The sequence below is a fragment of the Tursiops truncatus genome, chromosome 9, assembly GCF_011762595.2.
Source record: "Tursiops truncatus isolate mTurTru1 chromosome 9, mTurTru1.mat.Y, whole genome shotgun sequence".
NCBI lineage: Eukaryota > Metazoa > Chordata > Mammalia > Artiodactyla > Delphinidae > Tursiops > Tursiops truncatus.
In genome coordinates, this window is record NC_047042.1 from 78,304,191 (window position 1) to 78,322,874 (window position 18,684).

The 18,684-nt window shown below is 36.3% G+C and overlaps 1 protein-coding gene and 1 non-coding gene across 3 annotated transcripts in view; one reads left to right on the forward strand and one right to left on the reverse strand.

Moving 5' to 3' along the window:
* The window catches only part of IQUB (IQ motif and ubiquitin domain containing), a 125,799-nt gene that overhangs the window by 82,919 nt on the left and 24,196 nt on the right, over positions 1–18,684 (reverse strand). For both annotated transcript variants that reach the window (XR_012334054.1, XM_019924662.3), the window contains exons 7-8: positions 15,760–15,970; positions 6,949–7,124 (exon numbers count right to left, since the gene is read on the reverse strand). Coding sequence is in view for 1 of the 2 variants with exons in the window: in XM_019924662.3 (XP_019780221.2) it covers positions 6,949–7,124; positions 15,760–15,970 (387 nt within the window). In the remaining variant the exon portion in view is untranslated. The remainder of the gene's footprint in view (positions 1–6,948; positions 7,125–15,759; positions 15,971–18,684) is intronic.
* LOC117313650 (U7 small nuclear RNA) lies at positions 16,868–16,927 on the forward strand. The gene has a single exon (XR_004528238.1). It is a non-coding gene; the product is annotated as a U7 small nuclear RNA (small nuclear RNA).

Sequence of the window (18,684 nt, forward strand, 5' to 3'; positions counted from 1 at the left end):
ATCAGGAATGTAGAATAGCCAAATAGAGAAACCATTTAAGGCTGTATTTAGTATGACAGTAGTATGAATTTTTAGTTACAGCCTCAATTTACCTTTAATATTTTTACATTTCATATTAGCTAAATTACATTGAAAACTACAAAGCTACCATTTAACAACTATATTTGATATGTTTTCAAAGTAATGGCATCATTTTCTGATCAAAGGTAAAATGAATGTTGTGCAGAGCTAGGAATCTCCATCAGAAACTTTAGATTCTCAGTTCTAGTTTTAATCTAGCAAATGAGAAGCTGCAGCCCCATGATTAATTTCTATTTTTAAGCCATAAATCTAATATTAAATAATATACAGTTAATTAGCAGATTGATAAAATTAATAAAATTTATTAAGGATTACAAAAGGGAAATAGCTCCATAAGAAAATATTTTATGATTTAATTATTATCACTTAGAAATTTTAAAAATATATTGTTTTAAATGGTTACAGCCTTGTTTGGGGTAGGCCTCAGAGTGTTACTGAAATCTAATGTTTGCTGCAAAGCTCTTTTTAAAGCCTTTAAGGAATAAGCAATCTTAGGCTAAGTTTCATATAGCAATATTCTAAAGTCTAAAGCCTTAATCTTTGCACACAGTTTTCCTCAGGGTGGCTCTATTAAATGTAATTTCCCTTCTTCCAGTAATGTGATCAATACCTTTAGCTCTTCAGGCTGATAAGTTATTTCATTTGTAATAATCCAAGTACAATAACCTTTTAATGAAATGCTTAGTCCATCTACTTTATTGTGGTTTTTTCAGCTGCTGTATTGATTTAACTCTACCTTCCCTCCAAGTTTTTAGCCCCATCTAAGACACTGTGATATAGTAATACCTTGGATTTTTTCCAAATATATTTAACATCCAAATTGTTTCTACCCTTTGATTTTTAACTTAAATCCTAACTTTTCTATAAAGATTCCTAACTACTATGGTTTGAAACCACTGAAATCACTATTATCTGTCCTATTGTACATGTAAACACACACACACACACACACACACACACACACACACACACACACACACACACAGTATGCAATGGGGCAATGCAATTTGTTCTATAATTACAACTCTATTTCTCCTTACAGGTTATAAGAAATAAATTTCTTATGTAGTTTTATATATTTCACAGGGCCTACAGTATTCATTCATTCATTCAATAAGTATTTATTGTGTTTACTATAAACTGGTCAGTGTACTAGGTAGCAAGTAGATAAATTCTAAGTTCATGAACTCTTAAATCTAAGAGCATAGAAAGATTAATAAATAATTAAAAGTTGATTATGCTTGATGATGCAGGTAAACAGGTAACTACAGTTTGATATGAAGCACTTAACTGGTGAAAAGAAAATAATATCTAAGATAAAACCTGAAGAATAACTAGGAGTTAGCCAGATTAAAGGAAACTGAGTGATATAATCAAAGATTCCTAGATTTGAAGTTTGAGTTCCCTAGTGTAAGCACTGAAATGACATTTAAAAAATCTGTTTGGCAAAGTTGTTTTTATATTTGGATTTATTTCTGCCAACACTGATAACCTGGTCTTCAAGTCTAAGCTTCTCTGATTGCAGGCCTTAAGGTATTTCTTTTATTCTGATGCAGGAAAATGTCAACTTTGCTTATTTCTCTTTCTATGTCTTTTTTTCTTTGAATGCTTTGACTACAATAAGAGATGTACAACAATCATGTTCTTAAATTGCTTCAGAAAACAGGAGCATAATAAATTCCACTTAGCTGCCAACAAATGAAACAGCATAGACTCTGGAGGAGAGGAACAGAAGAACAGCAGGAAGACACATTTTGAGGAAGGGAAGGTGGAGAGATAAAAACCTTGAGAGCAGCAAGCTTCCACAAAAGAGAAGAAATGGCTGCACTGTGAGAGACGGTCTTTTCTTTCTCCTAAATTAATACTCTAGACCCTCAGGGGACAAATTAAGAATAACACTAACCCCCCAGAGCTACTGGGTAGTGATCAACTTTTCTTTTACACAGCAAAGTGGTTTTGTCCGTCCATAGAGGACACCCCTGTGTACTGTGGTACTCAGAGAGAGGCAAGAGCTGGTTGCATTTTTCTATCCCATTACCTGTTGGCCACCTGAGTAAGGAGAAAAAAAATTAAATGACACAGCTAAAGTAGATTGCAGTTTTTTAGCTTGTGATTGTGAGAAGTGGTGTGTAAATCAAAGAGAATCAAAGAAATAAATGGCCTTGACTCTAGGGAAAACCTCTTGCAGAAATTCAAATTGTCTCTTTACACAGTTTGGGTAAGCAGTACCCAAGATATATTAGAAACTGACTGATGATTTTTCATTCAAATTTCTTGACCTGAATTTCTTCACCTCTGTCAATTTGTGAGTTTTTAACATTTGACAACCTGTGGATGTCAATGTTTGATGTGATAAAATTACAAATTTTTTAACTAATGCTTCAAAAATCTTTAAACTTTTTATGGAGAATGAAGGCTTAGTATAGAGTCCCTAATAACTGATTAGTTCAGTGCTTTTATTGGACTAATTTAAAATAGTAATCATTCACTACTCAGAGAAATTCTGTGTCCAGGATAAGAAGATAAAAAATAAAATATTAGTTCAATACACTACATAATACTTAGACACACTGAAGTTAAACTAAAACCAAACCATAAAATTTTATTTTCCAGAGTTATTTCCAAATTATGGGAAAGTAAATATTCTCTTTACATATCTATATGTTATGGTGCTAAATGTGGATCTTAAAATCCGCATCATGGCCCTGGTTGTTAGCGTTAACATTTGAAAAAACTCTGACCTTATCTAGCCTCAGGGATTACTTATAAGCTGTTTTTTCTTAGCAATCAAAAAAACTGTAGAATAAGTTACTTCAAGTTTCATGAAATCAACACTGACTCCTCCTGAATATTTATTGGAGACAATGCTAGGCATGGGTAGGGTGGGATAGGCATAAAACAGAATAGAACTGATATAACTATTTACAACAAAAGACTATAAAATCTACCTTAACTGTTTTCTATGATGTTTATCATGGCACCATATACAAAAAGGTGATTTAAATGACTTTGTATTAGAATAACAAAGATTTCACAACTTACTATAACAGGTTAAAAGCAGGTCAAAAGTCACCGTTGGTCAATATTTTTAAAGAATGGACTAATTAGGGTATGTAATGGACTGGGGATTGACCTCAAGTGCAGCTGTTCCATTCCGTGGTTGTGTTTTGTCTTGCCCTGTATAACACTTTGGTCAAAACTGAGGTAAAATTCTCTTGTATCAGCTAAAATGTCCATTTCCTCTAAGTCTTAGCCTGGGGATTGGTGAGATTAACTGGTTTATCAGCTGGGGTGACCACAGGTTCAGAACCCCAATTCTAAAACCTATGACCCACACAAAAACCTATGACCCACAAAAAAGCCTTTCCCTTGATTTCTACAAGTTTTTGTGGCTAACTTTTCCATACTTCCTGTCATCTTCTGATCCTGCATCTTTGTGTGCTGCCCTGAATCAGTCATTAAGGCCCAGTCATTTCTCTTGCTCCTTTTCCTCTTATGAAAAAAAAAAAAATCATCTTGCACTTAATATTTCAATTATTAGTGATATAATTAATGAAGTTACAAGAAGCCACATTGTGTCCCACTGCCTTCTAACTGTCCTCCCTCTACTCTCTCTCCTGGCAACACTCGAAAACTTCCGTTTTCCTGGGATAGAGCAATTCTTCCCATACTCAGGATCCTTTAGGGTCTCAGATTCTACCCCACAACGTATCAAAGTATTTACCAAAAAAAAAAAAATCTTCCTTCCTCACAGGAATTCTCATGAACAAAATCTCCCCATCTCATCTTTTTTGGCGACATTTAAAGAACTTCTTACAAAGTTATACTTCATGACAGAGAGTAATCGTCATCAACTGGCTCCAGAGGCGCTTTTATATGTTGGGACTTGATCTACCTTTGGACTCTCTATAATTTAAAACATGTTTAGGGACAATGCTAGACATGAAGCTGGAGGTTGGGGGGTGGGGTGAGGGGTGTGCAGGCATAATGAAGAATAGACATTGTATAAGTATTTACAACAAGAATTTAAAATCGCTTACAGGAAACAAAGCAGCAGATGAAGCACAAGCAGGAAGTCCTGTACAAGGTTCAGCCTTAAATAGGGAAGGTAAGTACCACCCATCTTCCCTGTCCATTGGCACCTGAGAGGCCTCCAGCTCTTTCTTGTGCCCTGGGTCCATGCTGTCCTCTTAAGGTTAACAATCAGACACATAAGGAACACAGTTCCCAGTGATGAAGCTGGATTCAACATAGAGCAACTTGCTAAAGGAATAAGTTTAGTTCAAAATATGACTCTGGAGAAGTATGAATATTATGGCTTCCATACAGTAGAACTCAGCTATTCTAGAATGAAGATATTCAAGAATTTGAAATGATAGTATCTACACTGCATATTTTCTCATAGTACCTGAAATATAAAATTACAAATCATTGGGGCTTCCTTGGTGGGGCAGTGGTTAAGAATCCACCTGCCAATGCAGGGGATATGGGTTCAAGCCCTGGTCCGGGAAGATCTCACATGCCACAGAGCAGCTAAGCCTGTGTGCCACAACTGCTGAGCCTGTGCTCTAGAGCCCACGAGCCACAATTAGTGGAGCCTGCACATCACACTACTAAAGCCTGTGCTCCGCAACAAGAGAAGCCACTGCAATGAGAAGCCCGCACACCGCAACGGAGAGTAGCCCCAGCTCGCCACCCGCGCACAGCAACAAAGACCCAATGCAACCAAAAATAAATAAATAAAATAAATTTTTTAAAAAAAATTACAAACCATTATTTATTTCCCTTATTTTTCCTCCCTACCTTCCTCCACAAGCACTTATTGATACTCTGTGATGAGCACTGAGCTAGGATATGAGGCTATGCAGATAAAAGATGGCTCTTGCCTTAAGAAACTCAGAATCTAGGAAGGATTCAGACATGTAAACAGATATAATAAAAACTGACCACAATGTACTAAGACAAAAATGAAACAGAGTCTTATGAAGGTATATAGTACAGGCTAAAGTAGGAGGATCAGTGATCCTTCCCGGAATAAGGGACATCTGAGCTTGTTTTGAAGGGTGACTACTTGGTTACTGAAGAAGGAAGGAAAGGATGTTCCATGTAGAGGCCACAGCAGATGCAAAGGCATTGAGAGCATGTGGTCTTTCTGTGAACGTGCAAGTAACTGAGCATAGCTGAAACAGTATGGCTGTAGTGTGCAAGCAGAGATGATAAACAACTGTGGGATGGGTCAGGTGTGCCAAGAATCGACTATAAAAGTCCTTGTTCCTTGAGGGCAACAAGGAGGGCCAAGGGCAGAGTTGTGTTGAATGAGGTCCCTATGGCAGCAATACGGATGATGGAGGAGGGAATTAAGAAGTGAGACTGGAGATCGAAAGGCTCATTTGGGGACATAAAGTAATCCAGATGGGAAGGAAATCCAGATCCAATTAAATCAGTGTCAAGCTTACACACACAAGGCAAGACCTGTCTCATGACAGCCTCTCAGAGGAGATAGGGAAGCAGGAGAGGGGAGCTGTTCCATAACATCTCAGAAGCTTCCCATCCTCTCCAGTGCCAGCAGGATCACAAGGCATTCCACCAAGACTCAGATTAGCTGTGGTTCAAGTCTTTGTTTACGTGGCGTATTTGGATACACGCAAGGTCATCAAGGTGCATGGCAGAGCCACTTCCCTGTAGGCAGTGGTAGTGAGTTTGGAAAGGAAGAAGTAAAGAACTGAGGAGATTATTAAAGTAATAGAACAGACAGTTTGGTGGCTAAGTGGGACGTCAAGAACAATGCCCAGGTTTCTGTCTGAAGCAACTTAGGTAGATGATGAAATATTCACAGAAGATAAATTATGCGAGTGTTACAGAAGAGGATCAGTTTGGAGGTGAGGGGTCAAAGAAAGGTAAGATGATATGACTCAGGGGTTGACATGTCAACTTGAGGTTTACTCTGGGGACATCCAAAGAGCAATGATAGTAGGCAATTCAGGATGTGATTTGGAAGCTCCTAGGAGAGGTCTGGCCTGGAACTGTAGGGAGTTCCAGGATGCAGGCAGTAGTTAAAACCACAAGAAAAATTGAGATCAAACAGGAGAGCGTATAAGTAAGGTGAGTGGGGGGCATTTATAGTATCAAAAAATATGGTTTTTAAGAACAAATGTTCTCAAATAACAAGAATCATACAACCAGAATCACTACATGAGAATATCTTGAAGAACTCCATCCCTTTTCTTCTGGTGGCTGGATTGGCTTTTAATTGTTTGGAAAGATCAAGTTTATAAAAGGAAATTGGTCACTATGGAAACAGGCTATTCAATATCAAGCAGGCAGTTTCACCACAAAAGGGTAATTACTTTAGTTTTTCCCTTAATTGTATGTTTTCATGGTTTTCAATAATCATATATCCTTTGGGTCAGAAATTTCTAGTCACTTAATGAGCTGGTGAACAAAAGCAGAAACACTAGTCTATAGCTATTTCCCCCAGGTTGCTTACTATGGGGCACTGCAGATCCAGACATTTTGTGACTTCAGTACTCTACATTTTATCAGGGTGTGCAATTCATCTAATTTCTATAGCCAGCCTAAGTCTAAATGAACAGAGCCACAAAGGTGGTGTCTCCATTTTTCCCTTCATAGCTCTTTTCTTAAGAACACGTTAATTTTATGTGACTTGTCAATCGTTATTCTAGGCTGCAGTGAAAATCTAAAGCTGTATAAGAAGAAAAATATATACAAAATTTAAATAAATATGTCACCAAAATACTAAACAAAATTCACACAAATTCTTACAATGTAAGTCTCTTCTTTAGTTCATTATTCTATGTTTTTAAATTCAGGATACATTCATATTTAAATAATTGTTACTTCAATAACCTTATCCAAAAAAGCTTGTATCGATGCTTCCTGGTTAGCCGTATAAGCGATGTATCTATGTCTCCCAATGGAAGCAATTATCTGGGTCTCTTTTTCCAGGAGTTCACACAAAGCAGCTTTCCTTTCAGCTCCAGTGAAAGACTGGTTAATGCGTGCAAGTTCTTCTTGCCTCCAGACTAGAGGAATAACATAAAAGACTCTTGAGTTTTTATAATCCCACATCTTTACAGAACATTTTTTACTATCACCTCCAGACAAGTGTATTTTATTTTTATAACAATTTAAATAAAATTATATATGAATAGAATCATTCATATTGTACACCTGATATATGAAAAAAAATAGGATGAAATGAAAGCTGAGAGACGTAAAGCAATAAAAGTAGAGTCAAACTAACAGAAGCTGTAAGACATCAGTACAGATCATGTCAAATTATGCCTCCAAGTAAGCATGCACACCCCCCAGTATTGGAAGAAATATGGCTTGGATTTGTGGCAGCCATGAACGTGTCCTGCTCAGATCTCCCTTCAAGAGAGTACCTGTAGCTAGGAGTACAGCTGACAGTACCAGCTATAGCACTTCGGATCTGCCGCCATATTGGAGCAGAGGCCACACTTTTCCCACACTTACTCCCAGTCAATGAGTAAGAACCATGGGGGAAGCAGGGCCTGGCCATGTCTGCCCAATAGTGGTCTCTTCTGTGGTCAATCAGAGCTGACCGTCAGGCCGGCTCAGACTTCCTCAGAACTCTACCTGTTTGAAGATATCCATCCCTCGTCCTCATTCCTTCCCTCTCTGCTTTCACAGGTGTCAACCTACATCTCAATCTGAAGACTTTCTTTGCCTTTCCCTGCTCTCTCTTCCCTGTATCTTTCACTTCAAACTCCATCTTGGTGTCTGCTTCCCCCAGTACCCAAATTGACAGTTTTATGTAGAAATGTTGACTTCAATTGTTTTCTTCATTATTAGCACTTTTAGAACGATTTTCCATTCTTTACAAAACCCTAATTATATCAGCAAATGTTATAAAGTAATTACATTTACACTTTACTCAAACCAATGAATTAAGTTAGAATAATATCTACAATATTTTAAAGTGTTGGTTACTATCAACAAAGACTGTGTTGCACATTACTATATATAAAACAGATGATCAACAAGGACCTACAGTATAGCATAGGGAACTCTACTCAGTACTCTGTAATAACTTATATGGGAAAAGAATCTGAAAAAGAATATATATATGTATATGTATAACTGATTCACTTTTCTGTGTAGCAGAAACTAACACAACATCGTAAATCAACTATATTCCAATATAAAATAAAAATTAAAAATAGAATGTGTTGCATGAAATACATCCTAAAACAAAACCATAAAATGCCAAAGAATAGTACTTTTATAAACTCACTTTACCTAAAGATTACACCATATTCTCAAAATTAACCTCAGAAAATACAGAGTGCAAGATCCTATCCCAAACTTAAATAAATCAAAGTGGCTGGGCTCAGAACTTTTTATTTTAACAAGTGTTCCATTCAATTCTTATACATGTTAAATTTGGGGAAGAAAACTGTTTTATATCCCATATTTCAAAAGTGTCAAACTTATTTATATTAAAGGAAAAATAATGTTGGAAAGAACCTTAGATTTTAAACAGTTCAACACCCCTCCCCATCTCCCAGCAGCTTGGACAGGTTTAACTTGCTCACCCTGGTCCTGGTCCTAGCCTGTGAGGCTAAACAGTCAGTCTATTCTTTGCACCGCATGGCATTGAAGACAGCTGTCACAGTCCACTTAGGCTTTCTCTTTTCCAGACAAAAACACTTCCCTTTCTTAAATTGCATATTATTTGACATAATTTCATGTCCTATCCAGGCCTAGTTCCTCTTTAATATATGGCATACCAAATTTCTGACAAGATGGAGGTTTATATACAGGCTGTTAACTCCAACTCCTCTCTCCTAAGTTCTTCTAGAAATGATACAGGAAACATGAAATGGGGGAGGAGAGGGAGAGACCGGAAGCAGTACTGAAAATCAGAGAGAGGTGTGATCCATGTGATAGAAATCTCAGGGCAATTTCCGTAAGACACAGTGCAGATTCGACTGGAAGACACTCAAGAAGGCACAAATGTCGTCCCCCAAACTGCTGTTGTTTCATCTCAGAAAATGGACCCTCTAGCAGAAGGTAGTAAACCTTAACTCAGGACTCAGAACTAGAGAAAATGGTAGGCTATGAATCCATTTGATAGTTTACCTGTTTTAAGAACGTCTTTGAAAAACTTTAAGAAGGAATAAAAAAAGAATGCTTACATTTCAAATCATTGCAGAAAAGAGTAACAATCATAAATGTTTGTGCAGAAAAAGACAAAAAAATTAGAAATAAAAAGCATAAAGCAAGATGAGAGAAGCAAAATCAGGCATAATCATTATATTGAAAAATATGAAATGGTTCGATTTTTTTGACTGAAAATAAAATATTATGGTTTTTTAAAAATTCAATGACATGATGTTTTTGGAAGGCACAAAGTGATGCCAAAGACTAAGGTTAAACATAAAAGGATGGTAAATATGAACAACAAAAAAGACAGATACAGGGCTTCCCGGGTGGCGCGGTGGTTGAGAGTCCGCCTGCCGATGCAGGGGACACGGGTTCATGCCCCGGTCCGGGAAGATCCCACATGCTGCAGAGCGGCTAGGCCTGTGAGCCATGGCCGCTGAGCCTGCGCATCTGGAGCCTGTGCTCCGCAACGGGAGAGGCCACAACAGTGAGAGGCCTGTGTACCGCAAAAAAAAAAAAAAAAAAAAAAAAAAAGACAGATACAGCAATATTAATATATTGAAAATAGGGGGGAAAACACTCAAAATTCATCCCTTGGGATAGAAGATAATTTTATGATGAAAGGTATGACTCTCATGAATATTTACACTGAAAATCACATCCCATCAAGCTATAAAAAGCAAAACTTGTATCAGTTATAAATACTACTGTAGTGAGTATATTTTATATTATATAAACATAAATAAAATACAAATGAGTTAATCTATGACAGTCAAGTAAAGAAGAATTAAAAACAAAAAATATCTGACACAGTATGATTAACCAATTTAAATTAATTAATATACATCAAGCTCTGAACACCAAAGTCTGAAAATATATCTTATTTTCGAAGTTCTATGAAGCATTTATATAAAGTTATATAAATTCTAGGAGTAGGAATGGAAGAAAACATAAATCCCCCAAATCAGAAACATCGAAAACTGCATTTTTTGACACAGTACAATTCAACTACAATTAATAACAAAAGTTTAAAAAAGAAATATATTCCCATCTGCTTGGAAATGTAAGCAATACTATCAAAAATAACATTTTAATCAAATAAGAAGTAAAAGGTATGAGTGTCAACAATTAAGGAAAGAAAAATAAAAGCACTACATATCAAAATGCATAGGATGAAACAAAAATTGCAGTAAGGTCAATTTGGGGGAATTTTACATAAGTAAGCCTCATATTTAAATCAGGCACCTGAAAAGTGTGTATTGGGGCAGGGAGCCGGGCAGAGTTATAAAAAGATGTAATGTATGTGACAGTTAATCACAAGCCTCCTCTGGAAGGTCATGTCTTCTGGGCACACCTCCCATTCTCCATGAATACTGAAAGGTAACAGTATGGCTTTGATCCCCTGGGACATACATTTGGACTGTGAACCTGAACTCATTTGAGCCATATTTGTTTTCTGCTCTTCACAGAACATGGAAGCAAAACAAAAGTAGAAGCAGTGACCTACTGTTCTTTATTCTGAACAAACAATTCCAAAAAGTCACTCTAGTCTTTGACATTCATCACAATTCTTTTCAATGTGAACTTATTAGGTGCTTTACTACTGGAAAGCCATATTTACTTCATTAGCCATGTAATTCTTTCCTTTTATGTAGAGACGATTTATTACTTTATTGTCAGAATGATGAAGCTTCAGAGTCTCATGAACTACACTCTGGCCATGGAATCAAGCCTATTTTTTATCTGAACTTCAAAAATCCTAGTTCCCTGATCTGGTTATTATATCAATACTTGTCAAAATCCTATCACTTCTTCGCCAATTCAAAATACTCAACTACAATTTTTGAGCAATTGTTATCTGAAAGAACTCTATAAAGTTTGATGGTACATACAAAAGTGAGAAAGACATAATGCCTTCTTGAAGGAGCAAACGTGTCTCTGCCTCTCCCTAGTTGGATAGACTGTAAAATCCTTCCACTGGGACAGAATTTTTGTTTGTCATTACATTTATCTTTACCCAAAAGCCTGACATTTTTCACCATTAGTTTTAAAGACTTCCTTTGGGTAAATCAACTCTTGACATAAGATTACTTCCTCTTATCTTCTATTAGATATGATTCAATCAAGTAAAATGTATTCTTCTGTTGTTATATTCCAGGCATGATTACTCTCTCATCGTGTTGCAGGGATATTTCAGAATATATTACATTTATATATAATTTATATAATTAGAAATATTTTCCTTCTTCTATTAAAATTTCAAGTTTACTTTAATACTAGTCCCTGCATCGAAAGGTAAATATCTCAAGTCATGTTGTTTCTGGCCCTCCTCTGTTATAACCACTGCCTTTCATGATATCTAGTTTTATAATTTTATCATATTATTTCTTCCTCCTCTCAAATTTCAATTTGAAATCATCCTGATCAGGTCAAGGACTTGTCACTTGTGTTCTTTATAAGAATCCCATTCTGTCTCTTACCAGGAATACATTATTCAGATACTGTACAGTTAGGTCTATTCGAAAAGAGGATTTGTAAATTTAAAAGCTAAATTGTGTTCAGCAAAAGGATTGTAAATTTAAGGGCTAAATTATGTTATGAAAGTCCAGAAAATCCATGATTGATGAGCTTATCATTTAAGAGTAGTTTTACCAACCAAAAAGCTTTAAAACTTTGACAATATCCATATACTAAAAGGCAGTATATGAATAAAGAGGAAGATTGCTTGCTTGTGGAAATAATAACTGAGAATATTTACCTCATGGGATTATATGGATGTCCCCAGAAAGCAAATAAATCTGAATGATATTAGTAAGCGTATTTTACTTCCCAGTTTTACATTAGAAACCTTTGGGACCAGTAATAAATTTAGGCCACTAGGATATTTAAGCTATTCTGCCAACCTCAAAAAGCAATATACTGATCTGCTAGATTAATCCTTAAGTCCTGGGTGAATCTGGAGCTATACATATGTGTATTCAAATACAGTTATATCCATATATATTCAGATTTTGTATTTTGCTTAAATTATTAGTATGACTTTTAAAAAGGAAACAACCCAATGAAGCTAATTAGAAATATGAAAATAATGGACCTTAATTCCAATAAAATTCTCCATTAGATGAACAAACTCCCTGTAAATCTACAGTAAAGGATAGAACATGGCATCAGAAAAATACCATGACCCACTACTAATAAGGAATAGAAAAACACAGACACCAGGAACAGCTATATAAAACTGATTTCATAACTGATTTGACAGTTTCCAGAACTATACAGAGAAGACATTGAGAAAAATGAGAGATTCTTCCTGCTTTCATAAAATATATGCTCCCTGGGAATGATAATAAAAGCAAACAAAAAAAATTGGAATCCTACATTAGTTTGCTAGGGCTGTCATTGCAAAGTACCAGACTGGGAGGCTTAAATAACAGAAATTTATTTCCTCACAGTTCTGAAGGATGGAAGTTCAAGATCAAGGTGATAGCAGGATTAGTTTCTCCTGAGGGCCTCTATCCTGGGCTTATAAAGAGCCACCTTCCTCCACTGTCTTCACATGACCTTCTCTCTGTGCATGTCTGTGTCCTAATCTCCTCTTCTTATAAGGATACCAGTCATACGGGACTAGGGTCCCATAGGAGCTCACTTTTTCTTCATTAGTTCTTTAAAGGCCCTATCTCCAAATACAGTCACATTCTGAGGTACTGGATGTTAGAACTTCAACATCTGAATTTGGGGGGAACATAATTCAGCCCATAACAGATGTCAATAACCTCCAATATTTTTAAAGAGAAAGATATGAAAGCAACCGGTTCCTTTCAAAGAATACATTTATCTTATAACCTTAACTTACATTCTTGAACAAATTACCTAATTTCCAGGGTCTGAAGTTCAATTATAAAATGAAAGGATAGCACTAAAATATAAAGTCCATACACATTTTAAAATTTCTGAGATCTAATAAACTTGCTATTTCCAAACAAGAAACAGCAGAACATACAATATTTTGTCTGTCACTGGCAGTTTATACGCATCTGCTTTTTAAAATTCTTATCACAGACTGGAAGCCTGAATGGAAAAAAACCAAGAAAGATTCAGACTGAAAGCCCAGGGCCAGATCTGTCAAAGGACTGGGGCCAGCGAGTCGCCAGAAGCTAGAAGTCAAGGGACCTTGAGATCAAGAGGTAATAATTAGAGACGAGTCAGAAAACACCATTTCCACTAGTTAAAACAAGACAAAGGGTAGAAGATTCAATTCAACAAACATTTATTAGACATAATGAACAAGGTCCTATCTGGTGTCCTAGGTACAGACATGGACAGTTAAGAGAATGGTATGCACAGAGAATAATGGGGCAAGGAAAAGAGGCTCTGAGCCTAATCCATGTTGATAAGAGACATTTCCTCAAGATAATGACTCCTATACCGAGTCTGAGATAAGAGTGACCAGTCAGATCAATGAAAGAAGTTGCCCTCAACATACTGATATAAGAAAAAAAAAAAAAAAAGACATAAAAATCAAACACTGTTGGGGCTTCCCTGGTGATGCAGTGGTTGAAAGTCCGCCTGCCGATGCAGGGGACACGGGTTCGTGCCCCGGTCCGGGAAGATCCCACATGCCACGGAGCGGCTGGGCCCGTGAGCCATGGCCGCTGAGCCTGCGCATCCGGAGCCTGTGCTCCGCAACGGGAGGGGCCACAACAGTGAGAGGCCCGAGTACCGCAAAAAAAAAAAAAAAAAAAATCAAACACTGTTGCCCAGAGATAGTCTTGTCTTTGATACAGCATATTATCTTATATAGTTAAATTCATTTTCCTAAATTGATATCATTTTGCTTTTATTACTAAGCAACAGGTTACCTGGAGGAAAAGTTAAACTTTATTAGGAGTTGTAATTCAAACTATGCAATTGTCACTATGAGCCACAAGGGGGCAACAGTTTCAAACACTGGAGTAAAGAATATGGAATGAAAACTATAGTAAATAGAAGAGCTATGTAAATTACTGAGCTTGTGAACCAGAATTTTAACTACAACAAAACAGAACTTTAAATTATTCTTAGAGTTCTAATTTAGAATTTTAGGCCTGGAAGAAAACTAAGAGATGTCTCTTTTATGTAAGAAATTTCATTTCCATTTTCTTCCATTTATCAAAGAGATAGATGTATTACTATTGCTTGTTAGACCTAGTGTTTAATTGTATCATCTTCAGTAAATAGCATATTATCATATAGCTATTTAAATAGACCTGATATCTGACACCTAAAATTGTATTCGATTAGAGAGGAAAGGATGACCTGAGTAACAGAGCACATAGTAACGTCCACAAATAAACAGTATATAAAGAAACAACGTTATAGTAAGAAAATTTACTTAAAGTTAATATTATGAATAATCATAGAGAAGTCAAAGACTATTATTTCTTTGGATAAAAAGACCGTATTCAACTAAAAAAATAACTGAGGCTACTTTTAATTTTTTTAATTCTTCTATGTCATCACAAGAGCCCAACTTCACTTTCTGGTATCTAAGGTAACAAATAACTCTTCTGTTCTGGTTACTTCTACTTTAGAGGTACTCTTGGGAAAGCAGAAGCTAGAGACAGTTGCATGGCTACATCCTTGGGTTTCCCTTCATTCATTCACTTATTCATTCTACCAGTATTTGTTGGGCATGTGAGCTAAACACAGAAAAAGAGATCATCCAAAAAATAAATGAGTCATTCATTTACGGAGCTTACAGTCCAGTAGTGAAATTAATGTTAAAAAAAACGTATTGTGGTGTTATAAATGAAAAGTTGGTATGCAGTGAGAACCATAAGATGGTAATAGGATGTCCCAGTTGCACTGTCAGTCACAAAAGGCTTTGAGTAGGTGATATTTAAGCTGAGATTAGAAGGTGGGTATTGGGGAAAAGCTTCAAGAAGAACAGTGTATATACTGCCCAAAGTAGGGAGTGATTGGCTTGTTCAAGTAACGGAAGTTTTTAACTGTGTCAACGACTAGCACACATCCTATGGATGAAATAAGCCATAAAATCAAATGTGTAGGGAATATATATACATATACATATATATATATTTATAATCATTAGTAGAAGGGAATAAAAAGGTATCTCCTGTAAAGAGCAGAATCAGAGACAGAATGCTGGACTGAGGGGTTCAAGACAGTTCAACTCTGAGTTCACAAATTCCCAAGACCATCAGAGAAACAGACTGGACAATACTTTCTCTTTTTATCTCATGGGGATGAGTAGCAAATGAGATAACATACTAAAACTGAATAATTCACAGAGCTGTAGTCACATTTTATTCATCCATTGTTAATATAAAAGCGTTTCCAATTTCACACCAGCCTTAATTCCTGTCCCAAATGTAAGACATTATTCATCTTTTAAAATTCTCTAGTCCAGATACCCCAGACATCTTCCTAAAATAATAAGGTTCCCCTTTTGTCTTTAGTAAACCTGTTTTTCCTACTAATGAAAAATTATAAAATTAATATTTTATGCAAAGCCTATTTCAAACTTACGTTCCAGTGCATTGTAAAGAAGTTCAAAATCTTCTTTTGTTTGAGGATTATGCCTCCGGTAATAATCCAATTTCATCCACTCTTCTTTTTCTCTTATCTTCCTTAGTTCTTCCTGTGCTTCCCACTGCAACCTTAACATTTTCTGTCTTTTTAAATTGTCTACCACAGCTTTAGCATGCCATCGTCTGTAGTAAGTCTGTATCACAATTACCTATACTTAAAGAAAATAAAATATGGTCAACCTTATTACACAATGAAAGGCAACAATGACTATTTCTATTCCAATTCAATAAGTACTAAAAAATACTGAGAGTCTAGTTTCAGCTCTATTCCATGTATTCTCACATACATTATAACAGAAAGGTCATAGATAATGCACATCAGCTATCTGACTTTGAAATCTAGTAGCAAGTATACCTTCACAGGAGGCAGTTAGTATGAAGTTAAGAGCACAAGGTCTGGAGTACAGCTTAGTTTAAATCTTCCCTCTGCTACTCACTAGTTAGTTAATTTGGGTAAGTTACTTGCCATCTTTGTACTTTAGTACCCTCAGGTGCAAAACAGTGATAATAATACTATGCATATAAAGTGCTTACCTCAAGCCTGGTACACCACATGTCCTCAATAAATACTATTACTGTTATGAATACTATGTACTGTTACCTACTTTTTCTTAATTGTCATTAGCATAGGCTCATACCTTTTAAAAAATGGTATTTACTAACTACACAGTGGGTAGGTTATATGTGGAAACCACCGAAGCAAACATGTATTTATTAAATTGTAAGAAAAATATATATGTCTGAAGGTATATAATACAGTACTAGAGTTACAAAAAGCTTGCGATATAACTGAGAGATTTTTTGTTTTTATTTAGTAAACTCATTTAAAAAAAGTAAAATATAGAGAGGCTAGATCAAGTTTGAGGGTAGAGAATATGCTGACACGTCCCTTCCCCTCATCCTAACCCCTGATGACTACAGAAAAATTATAGAAGCAGAAATCAATAAAGATATTGGATCATACTGAAGGAGTCCTCCAACAGAACAGAAACTTTAAAGAATTCCCTTCAAGAAAGGAGGCACGTGGAATAAATTGAAGAAGGAATTAGTGTTACAGCTCTTTTAAAATTTGTCTCAGGTTTTCTGGTCCACACCGGAAAACCCCCCACAGAGCAAGGGTGGAATTTGAAGGAATCTACAGCCTAATCATGCACTGGAGAGGCAAGCTAGAAAACACAGAAGTGTCTCTAAGATGTTTCAACCCCAAAACTAGTGGATCCTGTGAGCAGAAGGGGTCTTAGGGCAACTAACAAGGTGACTGCTTGAAAAATGCAAAAGGGACAGGCTCCTCTAAAACAATTTAGGTAAAGAGCATCAGAGGTATTTGCCTCTAGGCAAAAGTGGTTGGTGTCCCAGAAAGCTGGTGACGCCCAGAATGAATAGAAGCCCCCTCTCCAGAAAACTAGCTGCCTCCCAGAATCAAGCCTTGCACATCCCTGAAAGCCACTGAGGTAAGGCTACAGTAAACAAATGTGTTGTAGCACTTTGGACATCAGAAATTTCAAATACTCTTGAGTACACACCCAAGAGTAACCAAAGATTTGACAACAGCCAACAGAATAAAAGGTTCCTCATTCAGTGTAGAAGAATTTACATTTGTGTGAAAGAGAGTTACTAGAACAGAGGTTCTCAAAGTATGGTGGCCAGCCCACCAGCAGCAGCAGCATCTGGAAAATTGTTAGAAATGCGTATTCTCAGGCCCACCCCACAGTTAATGAATCAGAAATTCTGGGGTGGGCATGGATTCTGTATATTTACAAATTTTCCACATGTTCTGCTGCATGCCAAAGTTTTAGAACCACTCTTTTAGAGTAAAACAAAACAAAGCAAAACAAAAAACAAGACCAGACTAGATAGAGTTAACATTTTCAGAGAGAAAGGAAAGGCTGTTGAATCAATACAAAAGAAGGAACAAAAGACTGTGACAACATTTTTATCTTTGAAATTAAAAAAAAAATCAGTACAATGTGTTTATCTTGGGGGCTATTAAACTTGTTAAACTCATTAAGGATACTAAAACACAGTTGTTTAAACAACTTAGTTTTTCCCTTCTCGCATGATACTCCAGGGATTGGCCCAGGGATTGGCAAGCAGTTTAGGACTAGTAGGAAGCTCTGTGCTGTATTACAAATGGCTTCCTACTTGTGTTTCCTAGTGGCTGATCTTCTAGTCAGTAGAATGGGGGAAAAGACAAAAGAACTGCAATCCAGTCACTTTAAGAGCAATACCCAGAAGGGGCACACATCATTTCCCCTCACATTTCTTTTTTTCCAGGCCTTAGTTCCTTGGCCTCACCAACATAGAAAAGAGGTTATAAAATGCAGTTTTCAGTGTTGCAGCCTCATGCCCAGGTTAAGCTTTACTACAATGGGAAGAATAGGTTCCTATAATCTATTCTGCTGATCTACAGAACATGCAGAGTCTAAGAGGGAATTAGTAAGCAAGAAACTTAGACAAGAAAATCTTTTAGAATGCACGTTGAAAGGTCGTAAAAATTAGAAAGAATGGAGGAATATTAAGAGCCATGGAAAATAAATGTAGACATTCCAAAATATGTCTGATACAAGTTCCAGACAGAATGAAGAAAGTTGGATTAGAGAAATTGCTCAAAATATAATAGAAGAGCATTTCCCCAAACTAAAGACATGAGCTCTCAGATAGAAAGGATCCATCACCAAGTCTCAAGCACATCACAGTAAGGTGACTAAGGATTAAGTGAAAATTCTAAAATATTCCAGAAAGAGGAAACAAAGAACTAAGAATCCCATTGACATCAGACTTTTAATCAAAAACAGCTTCAAAGTTATAAAATAAAATAATTTTGAAAATAAGTTTGAATCTAACCTTCTACACCCACTCAGAC